General features: G+C 45.1%; 3 protein-coding genes across 5 annotated transcripts in view; 1 reads left to right on the forward strand and 2 right to left on the reverse strand.

Moving 5' to 3' along the window:
- Positions 1-3,138, reverse strand: part of Ccdc30 (coiled-coil domain containing 30) — an 87,772-nt gene extending 84,634 nt beyond the window's left edge. Inside the window, exon 1 of the mRNA XM_052177206.1 lies at positions 2,683-3,138. The gene's annotated coding sequence lies outside the window, so the exon portion shown is untranslated. The remainder of the gene's footprint in view (positions 1-2,682) is intronic.
- Positions 3,139-6,055: 2,917 nt separating this feature from the next.
- Positions 6,056-9,403, reverse strand: Ppcs (phosphopantothenoylcysteine synthetase). Of its 3 annotated transcripts, none has more exons than XM_052177207.1 (3): positions 8,822-9,403; positions 8,556-8,659; positions 6,056-6,825 (listed from the first exon to the last, which is right to left on the reverse strand). In XM_052177207.1, the coding sequence occupies exons 1-3, from the start codon at positions 9,327-9,329 to the stop codon at positions 6,502-6,504; spliced, it is 936 nt and encodes a 311-aa protein (XP_052033167.1). In that variant the 5' UTR covers positions 9,330-9,403; the 3' UTR covers positions 6,056-6,501. The 3 variants fall into 3 exon arrangements, with proteins under 3 accessions (XP_052033167.1, XP_052033168.1, XP_052033169.1); XM_052177208.1 differs by having other exon boundaries at positions 9,267-9,362; XM_052177209.1 differs by lacking the exons at positions 8,556-8,659; positions 8,822-9,403 and adding an exon at positions 8,340-8,548.
- A 415-nt stretch (positions 9,404-9,818) lies between these two features.
- Positions 9,819-13,469, forward strand: part of Zmynd12 (zinc finger MYND-type containing 12) — a 29,508-nt gene continuing 25,857 nt past the window's right edge. Inside the window, exon 1 of the mRNA XM_052175660.1 lies at positions 9,819-9,969. Within this exon, the coding sequence (XP_052031620.1) occupies positions 9,860-9,969 (110 nt within the window). The 5' untranslated portion in view covers positions 9,819-9,859. The remainder of the gene's footprint in view (positions 9,970-13,469) is intronic.

Below are 13,469 nucleotides of genomic sequence, written 5' to 3' on the forward strand. Positions count from 1 at the left end.
CTTCCATTATGCTGCTGACAATTAATTCCTTGACTCTGCACACCCAGGTCCTTCTGCCTGGGATGGTGTTAGAGCATTCCAGAACAAATTTTCTCCCCAGTAGACTCAGACTTGGTGGTTGGGAAACCTTAAAAATCTAATATAACAGATCTCAAGGTGTTTGAGTTATAAATTCTCTGATATTTAAAGTGTACCTAAAACTGCCCCCATTTGACAAAGTTTATGAGTACAGTCTTCTCTCTGAAGCAGATACTGAAGAAATGGTCATTTAGCATCTTAGCAAGTGTAAACATGGTTTTCAATCAAACTTCTCACATCTACAGGGTGAGCTGGTAAGTTGCAGTGTCAACGTAATAACGAATTGTAGGTGGAGAGAGGACAAACAGCATTTCTGCTCTCAAGCTACAACAGAGGGATGGTTTTCTGGCTCTGAGGAAGGGACTGGTTTTGGATCACGTGGTCTATAAGTGATGCTAAGGAACAAACAAATACGAGGCTACAAAACTGGAAGACACTCATGTGACTTTTCACCCTAATTACCCTTCCTTCTACAGAAATATAATTCAAACACACATAACCTTAAACATAAGAATACGATTCACAGGTTGTTTCAATTCCTAAATAAAATATACTTTTAAGAAGGTAGCAACATGAGAAAGGCTCAACATAAATGAAGAGAAAAACTCACAGCATCTATATGTAAAATGCACCCATGTGAACAAGGACTCATAGAGTACATGAAGTCACTGTTGGTTATGTTAGGACGTTTCTTAGCTCTGGCACTGTTTGCACTTTAGGTGGGACCAATCTTTGTTAAATGAGATGTTTTGTATGTGGAAGGATGTATCATGAAAGCCCTGGCCACTACTGACTAGGCGCTAGCACAACCCACGACTTCATGTGACTCCATGCCTTGCAAAGGTCTCATAAATCAAACTCTCCTCACTCCATCCTACCCCACCTCTGCTTTAGGACTGTTAGAGGAGAATAGGAAAAGACAATAATTTAATCTTGTCATAATTTTTGTCTAATACTTATCAGAGGAGGAAGCACCTCGTAAAACAAAACCTAATTGCCTCTGTAGTTTGCTCTCTTTCTTCTTCTTCTTCTTCTTCTTCTTCTTCTTCTTCTTCTTCTTCTTCTTCTTCTTCTTCTTCTTCTTCTTTTCTTCTTCTTCTTCCTCTTCCTCCTCCTCTTCCTCCTCCTCCTTCTTTTTCTTCTTCCCTCCTCCTCTTCCTTGATTCATTTTTCAAGACAGGTTTCTTTTCTTTCTTTTTTTTTTTTTTCCTCCGAGACAGGGTTTCTCTATACAGCCCTGGCTGTCCTGGAACTCACTCTGTAGACCAGGCTGGCCTCGAGCTCAGAAATTCACCTGCCTCTGCCTTCAGAAATTCGCCTACCTCTGCCTCCCAGAATGCTGGAATTACAGGCATGTGCCACCACCGCCTGGCTCAAGACAGGTTTCTTTCTGTAACAGAGTTCTGGCTGATCTGTACTCAATTTGTAGACCAGACTGGCTTCAAACTCAAGAGTTCCCCCTGTCTTTTCCTCCCAAATGCTGGGATTAAAGGAATGTCCCACCATGCCCAGCCTCAGTATGTTTTTTCAAGAAATTCTCCTTAATTTTATTTGATATGAAAAATTAGAAAAGCTTCAGAACACTGTCCTTTCTAACTTAGTACAGAGAACTGAGCTTTTCACCGTTTGGAAATTAGAACTGACCCTCATCATGAGACATCTGAAATACTGCTTTACTTGGTCTGAGAGATCATAATATTATAACCCTCAAAGGACCTGCTTAAAATGTAAATTCACTGCTCCTCAGACACAGGCTTACACTTAAACCCAAACACTGAGAGAACAATATTAAGAACCAATACAGAATGCATATTATGAGACCAATGTATGACTTAAATAATACTTTCCAGGCTAAAATAAAATTTCACTGGCTCTAAATGAGTCCATTTTACACTTTAGAACTTCTGGATTAGTCTTTTTTTTTTTTTTTTGATTGATTCCCTTCACCAAAAGTGATTTCTAATTTAGAAACTGAGATGAAAAATAAAGAGACACACTAACAGTTTCAAGTATCCCCACTCTGGCAAATCCCACAATTCCCGGGTGTTGGATGTACTTTGGCCTAAAAGTCAAAATTCGACTCTATGGTCATTTTCCAACGACCATAGTCTATGGTCATTTTTACAAGTATGAACATATTGCTTAAATTTATATCTAACATACTACTTAACAAGGAACAGAACTTAAACTTTCACATATGGTATGTGTGTATACGGCTGACAAGAAGTACAAAACTGACATTTAAATTTTTTCTATTTTCAAAATACAATAGGTTTGCAACAGCCTAATGTGTTCATTTGCAACGTTTACTTCATCCATCTCAAGTCACCCAAGACAGAGAATTTGCAACAGTGCCGAGAAACGGAAACTCCTTACAGGGGCTGCAGGGCTGAAGGATGACAAATGTGCAATCATGCAAAGCCTCGCTGGAGGGAAGCGGAAGGAGGTGGCCTATAGGTGACAGAATGGTGAAGACATTCAACAATGCACAGCGTGGACAGGGAAGGGTGAGATGGTTGTGGGGTAAACAGGATAAAGGGGCCGGTGCTCGGAGGGTGAGAGAAGTGGATGGAGTTGAAGGCTGAAAGGCAGAAGGCAACTGACTTGATGTCCTCGGATGCTGGTGTCCTCAGAGGCCTGCAGAGCTTCATCCAGATGCAAGGTTGCGCGTGCCGAAGGTAGCCCCGCAGTCCTTTCCCTCGGCCCGCGCGCAGGGCACAATGGTGTTTCTGGGGCCTTTGTGGCTGTCGGGACCTTCGGGGACAGTCACGAGTACGTTTCTCCCGGGCGAACCGTTACCGGGCCGGGCACGCAGAAGCCCGCCAGTACTGCGCGAAGGAGCCCACCGGGGATCCGAAGAGATCTGGAATGCGCACACGGGAAGAGCAGGTCCGTCCCGGGGCAGAGGTGGGATTTTCCTGAGAGAGCGCAGAAGGAGCAGGGGTCTCTCAGCTCTAGCCGCCCAGTCGCTGTCATGGCAACCACGCTCACCGGGAGACGCGCAGGCGCGACCCGGCGGGAGCCATGGAGACCGCACACACTTTGGGTGCTCGGGGCCGTTCTTCCTGTGATGGCAGTGATGGCAGTCGTTACAGCGCACACCATTGGCTTCCAGGATCTACAGACTACCCCATTGGCTCCGGAGACTGCAGTAACCATGACAACAGTGTACCGCGACCATATAACTCACAGGCTGCGAGTAGACATGGGGTTCTAGTTCTCAAATTGTTTCCAAGTTCAACCTATCTCCTTGTTTTTCTGGATGTGAGAGTCCACACATATTAGGGTGAGGTATAATTGAGTTTGGAGCCAGCTAGTGTTATACAGCAGATTCCAGTCGGTCCCCCCTAGGCTATAGAATGAAACCTTGCCTTTAAAAAAGAAAAAGAAAAAAAAAAAAAAGGCAGGATACTGTGCATGTCAGCAGTTCTTTAGGGCCAGAACTTGTCTGGAGTACCTAAGATAAATTTCCACACTTTGGACTCCACTAATTATTGTGACATGAATTACCATGTCACTTGGAGCACACGGTTGAGATGAACTTCAGGGCTAGTTGGCAAAACTTCCAAGGCAACGACAGGCATCGCCATTGGTACAGTGCTGGAAACAATTGACTTTCCTCTCTACACCCACAGCCTTCGGGGCTGACTCATCTGTACCGTGGGATCTGTGCTGCTAGAACTAGGTGAGCTTTGCAATAATATTCATGAGGGATCCACTTCAGATTGTTCTATTAAAGCTTGCCTGGAAAGGCTGGAACCGCTAAGAAAGCTTACTAAGCATTGGTAATTGTTTGGCTTCTTATAGAATGCAAAATAAATATTTTTAGAAGATTTATGTGCATGTAGGTTTATGTTGATAAGTTAATGTGCATCACATGCATGCTAGAGCCCAAGGAGGTCAAAAGAGGACACCAGATCTCTGGAACTAGAGTTATAGTTTAACCTTGGGAGCCTTGTGGGTGCTAGGTGGGAATGGATCTTGGTTTCTTTTCTTTTCTTTCTTTCTTTCCTTTCCTTTTCTTTTCTTTTTTTCCCCCCAAGACAGGGCTTCTCTGTGTAGCCCTGGCTGTCCTGGAACTCACTCTGTAGACCAGGCTGGCCTCAAACTCAGAAATCCACCTGCCTCTGCCTCCCAAGTGCTGGAATTATAAGGCGTGTGCCACCGCAGACTTTGGTTCCTTTTCAAGAGCAGCCAATACTAGTAACTGTGTCTTATTCCAGCCCCAGGGTATTTTTAATGATACATTTTAGGACAGGCTCAACTTAAATCTTCAGATGTTCTTTTTTCAAGATTTTAGGTGCTTGTCAGAGCTGGGTGTTTGGAGGCTTCTGCTTTGCTGGTATCCAAAACACCACTTACATTTCTTGATCTTATTCTAGCAGCCAGACCCTCCTGGATCATCTGGGGACCATCATCTGAATAGCATCCCCTTTTTTCTGTTAGTTCTTCCTTGGCCTTGAAAGTGTTTCCCCCTCTCTAAAATGCTTACCTCCATCACGACCCACACCCACTGATGAGTTTCAGCATCGCCTCCTTAGGAAAGGTTCCTTGGTCCTCCAATCCATATCAAATGCCTTGTTTCCCTTTGCAAGCATTTTCACCTGCTAACACATGCACGAGCCACACACACACACACACACACACATCCCTGGAAATGGGTAAATACTGTTTTTAAGCTCTCAGAACAGACAATAAACTGAAGAGAGAAACGTCAATGAGTCCATAAAATGAGCGATTGTTTGGGGGCTTTAATAAAACAACCTGAAGTGGATTCCACTAGCAGCACAGATCCCACGGTACAGATGAGTCAGCCCCCAGGGCTGTGGGTGTAGAGAGGAAAATCAATAGTTACAGCACTGTACCAGTGGTGATGCCTGTCGTTGCCTTGGAAGTTTTGCCAACTAGACCCAAAGTTCATCTCAACTGTGTGCTCCAAGAGACTGTTTTCACTCCTGGCTGCAGTGATAAACCATCTTGTGCTGGAGGCCACACATCCCAATTTCACTGTTTCTACTTATCTTGCCACTTCTGCTTGTATCATAACTGAAATTCTCTGTATCGTCCCGTCAGGCTACCCTTCCAACTCCATGATGACCTGTACTGTAAAACAGGTTTTTACATCACTCTGAATCATACCCAAGGCTTGCACATGCTAGCCAAGTGCTCAACCACTGCATTTTACCACCATTCCTAACTGAAATTTATGTAGAACACTACTTACTTCTACATAGGTAACAATAGCATTCCCCGCCCCCACACACAACTGTGTTCAGGACTATCCTATGGCTCACTTACTGGAGATCTTCCTGCATTAAGTATATACTCGTACTCCAAAACAGGATAGTGAGAACTTAGGGATAGTAGTGAGTTTCTGAGGGACAGAGTGATCAAATGTGTTGGCCTGATCCATCGAGAAAACGATAATTGCACGAGTATATTGGCTGTAAAGTGCTAGACAGGAGACCAATGAATGCTCTATCTTCGCAATACTGTTTATCCCTACACTGTAGATAATGTAAACTGAGATTAAGTCAAGGGCCTCATTCATGAAACTAGTAGAACGCGGAGCTGGCCATCCAAACCCCACACTTTATCACACTGTAACAGTTCCCTCCCGGCAGAGCAATCATTTAGTTCCTGCCAGGGCCCAAGTAGAAGCCGGGTTATTTACCTGAAGAACAGTTTTTAAATATTTGAAAAGTGTTGCTAAAGGTCTGTGATCTGCAGACTATCTTTAGGGAGGTATTCTGTTTTAGTAAACACATTTTTCTTTTTAAAAGACTCAGGTTTGATTCACTGGCACCCACGTGAAGGCTCACAGCTTCTGAGCCTCCAGTTCCAGAGGATCTGATTCCCTCTTCTAGCCTCCAAAGGTACTGTATTACCATGGTGTATAAACATACATGCAAGCAGAAACACTCAAACACAAAATAAATCTTAAAAGAAACAGTAACAAAAAACCAGAAACCCACCCTTTCCAAATGTCCCTTTATGGGCACACACTTTATTGCACATAAATTTCTGCAGATCCAGTTCCTGAATGAGGGATATTCATTCATTTTCAGACCCTCACAGCTGACAAAGGCCCTGGCACATGGTAGGCACTTGATAAATGCTTCTTCAGAGCAACCATTCATGCACCCATGACCTTACTCCTGTACAGTAGGCTGACAGACAGCAGCTCCAGTCCCGTCTGCTCTGCAGAACACACAATCCCACAGTCGTATTTGTGAACTCTCGTTCACTTCCCAGAGCAAGGTGAGTGTCAAGTGTTTCACTCACAGAACTAAAATCTAGCAGGCATGTGCCTGCACACCACTTTTACTATTTCTTCATTGTATTTATCCGTAACAAAGGATTGGTCTTAGTTCCTATCAGTGGTTAAGAACCCTGGTTTTTGATCCCAGAGGAGCATTTCCTTCAGTTTTTGTCACATATAAAAGCTGTGTGTCGGGACTGAAGGTCGTCTACTATCTTCTCTTCTATCACCATGCCTTTTGCTACCTCCTCCTCGGACAGCAGTAACTTGGTCTCTGAGTCTTTGGTTACAATAATCACAAAGGATTTTATTGACTCCAGGATATTGGCCACCACTACTTGATGCTGGTAAACTTCCAAAGCATTCCGAGCCCTACTAATTATGATATCCGGGTCTGTCTCCAGCTTAAACGAAACTATAAATGCTTTGGGAGCCCAGTCTTTAACCAGAGGAGAAAGCATCTTTGGCACCATCTTCATTGTGATCTGTGTCAGAAAAAGCAAAGTTCAGTAAGCAAACACTGGTCAGTCCCTGCCAGGGACCCAAGCAATCAAAGACTGACTTTTGCCCAAAGTTAAGTGGGCTTTTTTATAGTGTGAAAACTTCTTGCAGCATACTAAATGCCAAAGACTGGGTTCTGTAGGTTTACTTAGGTTTATATTGAAGCCTAAATTCAGAGTCAAACATCTACTTGTATAAGGTTTAATCAAGTTTATTTAATACTGCAAATTTTTTACATTCAGGAACTGGATATGCAAAAATTTATGTGCAATAAAGTGTGTGCCCATAAAGGGACACTTGGAAAGGGTGGGTTTCTGTTTTTTTGTTATTTTGTTAAGTTGGGGAGAATTTTATAATACATTGTATTTTAACCATATTCATCTCTTTTATTTTCTTTAAAGCAAATCTAAAGATAACTATAATCTGTTCGTGAAAAATGTTACTTTGGCAGGAGTCCCGTAATACCAGGTTTAAACCTCTCAGCCTAAAATATGTTGTATGCTGGTGGAGTGGCTACCTATTTATATATATATATACTTGGTCTTCACTTGATTAAACCTTATATAACCAAAGGGGAATACTAAGTCATTCTGGATATTTTCAAGGAAAAAAAAATATGGGATAAACTGGAGATCCCAGGATTTTTGAAGAGTATGAGCTCGGTCTGCAAGTGCGACAGAAAGCGCACACAAGTTCCCACTTGCTCTCTCTTCTTGGCATTTGCCATCTGTGTGCACCAGGGATTCCCCTGCAGACTGAAAGCAACACCAGCAAGTGCTGGCGCATTTCTCTTCCACAGTAACACTTGGCACACAGTAGGTACTCTGAAATGTGTAACTGAATTATCCAAAAGGTGCCCCTCAGATACTTGTTTCATCAATAACCACTACTGATATCAGCCAACCAATGTCTATGATTCCCTCAGGTCCCAAGACACCAAATCACCTTCAGTTCTCAGCAGTGATTCTCTTCTCCCGTTCCTCTGCCTGAAACACAGCAACCCCCATTTATCCCTCTACTTCCTAGTTCCAAAATGCTAGGATATTCTGTACAAACAAAGCCTTTTATTTATTTACTTTGAGATACTATCTCACTGTGCAGTTCTGGCTGGCCCGTAATTCACTAGGTAGACCAGGCTAGCCTTGAAATGACAGAGCCCATCTGTTGCTGGACGGCTGCATTTAAAGGTCCTTGCCTCTGCATCCAAACAAGTATTGTCTTTTCTTCCACCTTTGTGTCCCTGGCCTCCACAGGATACAGTCCAAGGATCTTAAGAAATACAAAGTTTTTGTATACAAAGAGGGAGGCTGCCTCTGCAGCCTTACCAAAGCACTTTGGTTCACAGAATGCTATCCAATCGCAAATTCCAACTTGTAACGCCACTTAGAATAACCCTCCCCATTTGATCAGGCCCTGTGCCCATCTTTTGATGAGTCATCTCCATCACCCTGACTCCCCCATCTCACTACCCCGGGATCTGACTGCACTTTGTACATACCTCCACTACAGCATTTATCATTCTGATCTGTGATTATGGCTGGTGTCCAGGCCCTCACTAGATTGTGAAGTCCTTGAGGGAGAGCAGTGTCTTATTCATCTCTGCATTCCCAGTGCCTAGCTCATACAGAATGCTGAAAGGCCATCCAGATCAAGAGGAAAGTAACCCAAGGTTGGTTATAGGGGGTCAGATCTCTGGAAGAGAAGAGCCCATCACCTGCAGTGGGCCACCAGATGAGTGGATCTTGTGTTCAGGCATTTCGGACACAGGAATATAGAAATCTGACACTGCCGCGGCCAGGTAAAACATCGCAGAAGAGCCTGTGAAGAAAAACGGAGTATAAGAAATCGGGGAAGAGCATGGGATCTTTTCTTTTCAACTCGGGTTCCTTGGCTGTGGGGTTGGCAGCAAGCCTGAGGGAAAAGAGGCTAGGGAGAATGACTCTACAGCCAAGAAACCTTTGGATTCCTTAGAACATTCACCTAATGGATTGAGAGCCAGGGCCGCAGCCTGCAGCAGATGCAGGTAATCCGCCAAAGTGGTAAATTCTACAGCCAGGAAGGTGCCAGCAGCAGCTGCCTCTTGGTAGCTCTGCAATGCTGCAGCAAAGCCCGGGAGTGCATTCTCTTCGGCCTCCAGACTCAGCTTGCCCGACTGGGCTGGGCCAGAGGGCCGAAGGGCTGACAGCCAGGCCTGGGGCGGGAAGCGGTGGGCATAGGGGAAGGCCGAGCGCGCTCGGTACAAGAACAGGACTCCATAGCCGGCAGCCAGGAAGACCTCCGCAGACGCTGCTCCGCGTCGCCCGCTACTGAAGTTGTCCAGAAAGCGCACGGCTCGCGCTTCCAGGGGGACCTTGGTGCCTCCAGATGTGACCAGCACCACCCGCCGGCCCTGCTCGCCCAGCCTGGCCGCAAAGCGAGTCATAACCTCGGCCCAGCGCGCAGCACCCGCAGGACGCGGCAACTCAGCCACCAAGTCCATTTCCGCCATCTGCACCGTAGTCACCTCACGCTGGAACCGCGGCGCCCGGGCACGCCGGGCCGCTGGCGCCACGCCCCCTTCCGGATACCTGAGCTGCGCGCAGCCGCAAATAAGGACTGTGGTCATTCCCTTTCCTACGTCCGCCAGTAGATCATGACCTCACCGGGGCTTGAAATGCTTGGCTTTTCGGACAGAGCCCTTCGGAAAGCGTCAAGAGGAAGAGCCTTTCTCGAAAATCCGAAAAAATGATACTTCCTATGGGTTTCCTAGTCTGGAAAATGAAATGGTTGTTTTTGACCTATACCGGTCACCGTACAGCACTCCCCAAGCTCGTGCTACATAGCAATCTAGTTCTGGCCATTTAACCTTTGAGATTTAGTTTGTGCTGTCCCCTCCCCAGTTGTCGCTGTTAGTCCCGCCCCTCCCCCTTGCCCTTGAAATCCTAACATCCCGGCTGGCCCGTGGTTGTCACGTGACACCTCAGACTTGCGTCTACTAGCCAGGCAACCGTCCTAGAGACTGACGCCGCTGGCGGCACGATGAACGTGATCTACCCGCTAGCGGTGCCCAAGGGGCGCCGGCTGTGTTGTGAGGTGTGCGAAGCCCCGGCGGAGCGGATGTGCACCGCCTGCACAGTCACTTATTACTGGTAGGCCCTGGAACGTGGTGCCTGGTGCCTTTGCTCCCTCCCTGTCTCCCAACCATAGGTCTGGCCTTGTGTGTCAGTTGTAGGTGGCCTTTTCTGCCCAACCAAGTAGTCCTGAGCAGGCTTGAAGACGCGTGTCTAAGACTTCTGTGGCTTCCTCTGCGTCTTCTGCGATGCTGGGTTTTTTTTTGCCGGATGTTTTGCAGGGCTCCTATTGTTACCATGTTGCAAACCGTTCCTGGTGCGGAACATAATGGGGCCATTTCTGTAGATCTCCCCTCTCAAAGCTCGAGCAGAGCTCGGAAGGCAGAGAAGTACATAAATGATAATTCAGGGAGAAATGGCAAGTCAAAGGAGATGGGAGGAGAAATTGAGCAGACAGCTTCTCTGAGAGTAGATGATTGGTCTCTTGTTAAGGAGCTGAAGAGCCAGTGTTCTTGCCCTACAAAGGGCACAGGTAGGGTTCTTAAGTAGGAAAGACTTGAGTCCTTCAGGACTAGAAAGAAGACTAATTGGCCAGTGCACAGCTAAGGGACTTTGAATGTGGGGGAGGTAGTAATTCAAGATGCGAGGAGGTTATATGTATTCACATCAACACCACCCCCACCCTTTTTTATAAAACAGGGTTTCATGTACTTGGTCTCAAACTCACTATGTAAGCTAAGGCTTGAACTTCTGAACATCGTACCAACACCCCTCAAGGACTGGGGTTACAAGTGTGTATGGCCATGCCTGGTTTGTGTAGTACTTAGAGATAGAACTCAAGGCACTGTGCATACTAGACAACTACCAACTAAATCACATCCCCTGCCCTGGATTCTGTTTTGGGCCTCGCAAAACTAGGGTGTTGACCTTCCAAATTTAACTCACACTGACTTTTTCTTTTTAAGCCTTTATTATTCACTGTACATGCTAAATACTGTCACTCCTAAGCCCTGAGACTTCTGAGGAGGGTAACATGGTGACTGGGGCAGTATCTAAAAAGGTTTCTCTGAAATAATATTTGAGTTGAGTATTGAGAGGCCTCTACGGGTTTGCTTTGTAAGGATAGAGAGGAAGGGTAGGTCTTTCCAACCATACAGCACTAGTTTGGACAAAGGGGGAAAGACCTTGGCTGAAAGCTAAGTGGGAAAGAAAGCCTCGTGAAGGGCAGCCAGTGATTTCCACATTTCACACTGGGATGCCGCAAATAACTCACAAGCTGTGTTTATACTATGTAAGTAATGTATATTCATAAGATGCATTTCTTCCTATGAGTTGAGTCAAAACCAGTTTAAAAGTCTGATTGGTTAGGAGGAGTTTAAACCAAAAAGATGCAGGTTTGGGCCAGGCAGTGAGACAAGATGTAGAGATTTGGAATTTATCCTTTAGTGAGCCATGTGGGTGGTTTTGAGCTGCTGTGATACCTGTGTTCATGAAGATGGCAGGCAGCAACAGTGTGGTACAGGGGAGGGCAGACCCTGCCTCACCAGCAGAGGCTACTGGTCATGCTGAGCCTCCCTTTCTCAGGCTGTTCCAGGAGCCCTTCCTCCATGTTGATACATCCATCCTCAGTCTTGGCAAGTAGGCGTGGCCTCGAGTCCATCGTCCCACCGCTCAGTAAAACAGCCTGACATTTGTGTGACATTCTATTTGCTTCTGAGTATTTATGGTATAAACTATGAATTGTAAATATGATCCAACTATATCACCCTATTACTATAGGGTGATATAGGTCATTAAAAAGCAAGACATTTATTTATTTAATTGTGTGTGTGTGTGTGTGTGTGTGTGAGAGAGAGAGAGAGAGAGAGAGAGAGAGAGAGAGAGAGAGAGCACAGTTCAAAAGACAGCATTTAGGAGTGAGTTCTATGTAGCCGTAGGCTTTACCACATTTTGTTCCCAGAAATACTGACTCTAAGACCTAGTTACATATGAATAAATGCCTAGGTCAGTATCTTTGGCTTTGTTCCCCAACTAGCTTGTATCTCAACAATCCAATTCATCCACCCTATGAGTGCCACAAGGCAAGTTGCTGCTCCTTCAGCCTGATGCTTCTGTCTCCATCAGCAGTGCTCGGAGAATCTCCTTCTCGCTCCTGACTGTCCTCAAAATCCTCAATCTATATCAGAACTTTTACCTCCCTATTTCCTGCCTCAGCTCACAGGCCAATAGCCTTTTATTGAAGCTTTCACACATTGGACAAAAGATTCCCTCTATAGTTCTGTTTCAGTGTGCAGGTTCAAGTCCAGTTCATAAGACTTGGTGGGAAGAAATCTTGTTGGCCTGGAATAAAACATTGTTAAGAAGGATAATTTTACAAAAGTGCACATAGAAACATTAATAGTAGATCAGAGAGCCCTTAGTTCGTAGTACAGCAGATCATAGCATATAGATAACAGTAATTTGCAATATGTTCCCTTTAATTGAATGTATGTGATACAAACTTAAAGGCCTTCATTGGTCAGCAGGGAGAGATGTCACGTGATATTTAATGACAAGAAGCAATGGCGGCGATGGGGTGCAGTGGCTCATGCCTGTAACTCCAGCACATGGGAGGCCAAGGCCAGAGGATCACTATAAATTAGGGATGGCCTGGGCTAATAATAGTTCAAGACAAGCCTGGGCTACAGTGTGAATTGTCTCAGAAAGAAAGGAAAGGAGGGAGAGGGCGGGAGGAAGTGAAAGGAAGAAGGAAGGGAGAAGGAAGAGAAGCTTCAGTGGCTGCAGGATGGATGCCTTTCGTGAGACCATCCAGAGGGAGGGTAATAAACCTGCTGATGCCTGAACACAACATGTCTGCCTCATAAACAGCTTCATTGTGATCCCAGTTCCTCCTTTATATCCCAGCCTGTTGTGAATGTTTGGGTGAGCAGCTCAATCTTGATGGTACCAGAAATGTATGAAGAAAGCTGTTTATTTAGAAAGGCAAGCTATGTGGTTTACTATCAGTGGAACAAAGGTCAGGAAGTTGGATACATTACCTTTTCCATCATTCACAGTGACTCAGCCTGTCTGTCCCTCTGCTGTGGAATGTGACTGTTTTTTGATTCCCAGGGAAGTATTTTTGTTAATCTGTTTTCAGTAATTCTCTAACTCACCCCCACCGTTAAACAACAACAACAACAACAACAACACCCTTAAATGCTTTCTATCACTTTCTATGGCGGTAGTATAGTTTGTAAATTAAATACTTGGCAGTATTTCTGTTATCTAAAGAGGAGGAGGGAGAGAGAGTGGTGGCTGCAACCGTGTAGTTCCCATGGCTGCTTTTGTGCTGCATCCAGGAGTTTGAATTATTGCACCTGAGACCTTGGAGCTCCCAAAACATACAGTAGATGTTGTCTGGCAGCAAACTAGAAACACACTGGCAACCTTTCCCCTAGATTGTAGTTACCAATTTTGAAATATGTATAATGTATAACAGAGTCCATAAATGTCTCATGCATATGTGAAAATGTGTCATTAGCAGAAGTGCAAAAGCCAGTAACTGTATACCCTTAACCAGAGCCTCAGAATACACA

The sequence above is a fragment of the Apodemus sylvaticus genome, chromosome 3 (genome assembly GCF_947179515.1).
Source record: "Apodemus sylvaticus chromosome 3, mApoSyl1.1, whole genome shotgun sequence".
NCBI classification, from domain to species: domain Eukaryota; kingdom Metazoa; phylum Chordata; class Mammalia; order Rodentia; family Muridae; genus Apodemus; species Apodemus sylvaticus.

Excerpts from the sequence above, each read along its gene's own strand:
- Ppcs (XM_052177207.1), bottom strand. The coding sequence starts at position 9,329 with ATGGCGGAAATGGACTTGGTGGCTGAGTTGCCGCGTCCTGCGGGTGCT. Across the intron at positions 8,660-8,821 it reads CCTGGCTCTCAATCCATTAG|GCTCTTCTGCGATGTTTTAC; the intron begins GTGAATGTTCTA and ends TTTTCTTCACAG. Across the intron at positions 6,826-8,555 it reads CATCTGGTGGCCCACTGCAG|ATCACAATGAAGATGGTGCC; the intron begins GTGATGGGCTCT and ends TTTCTGACACAG.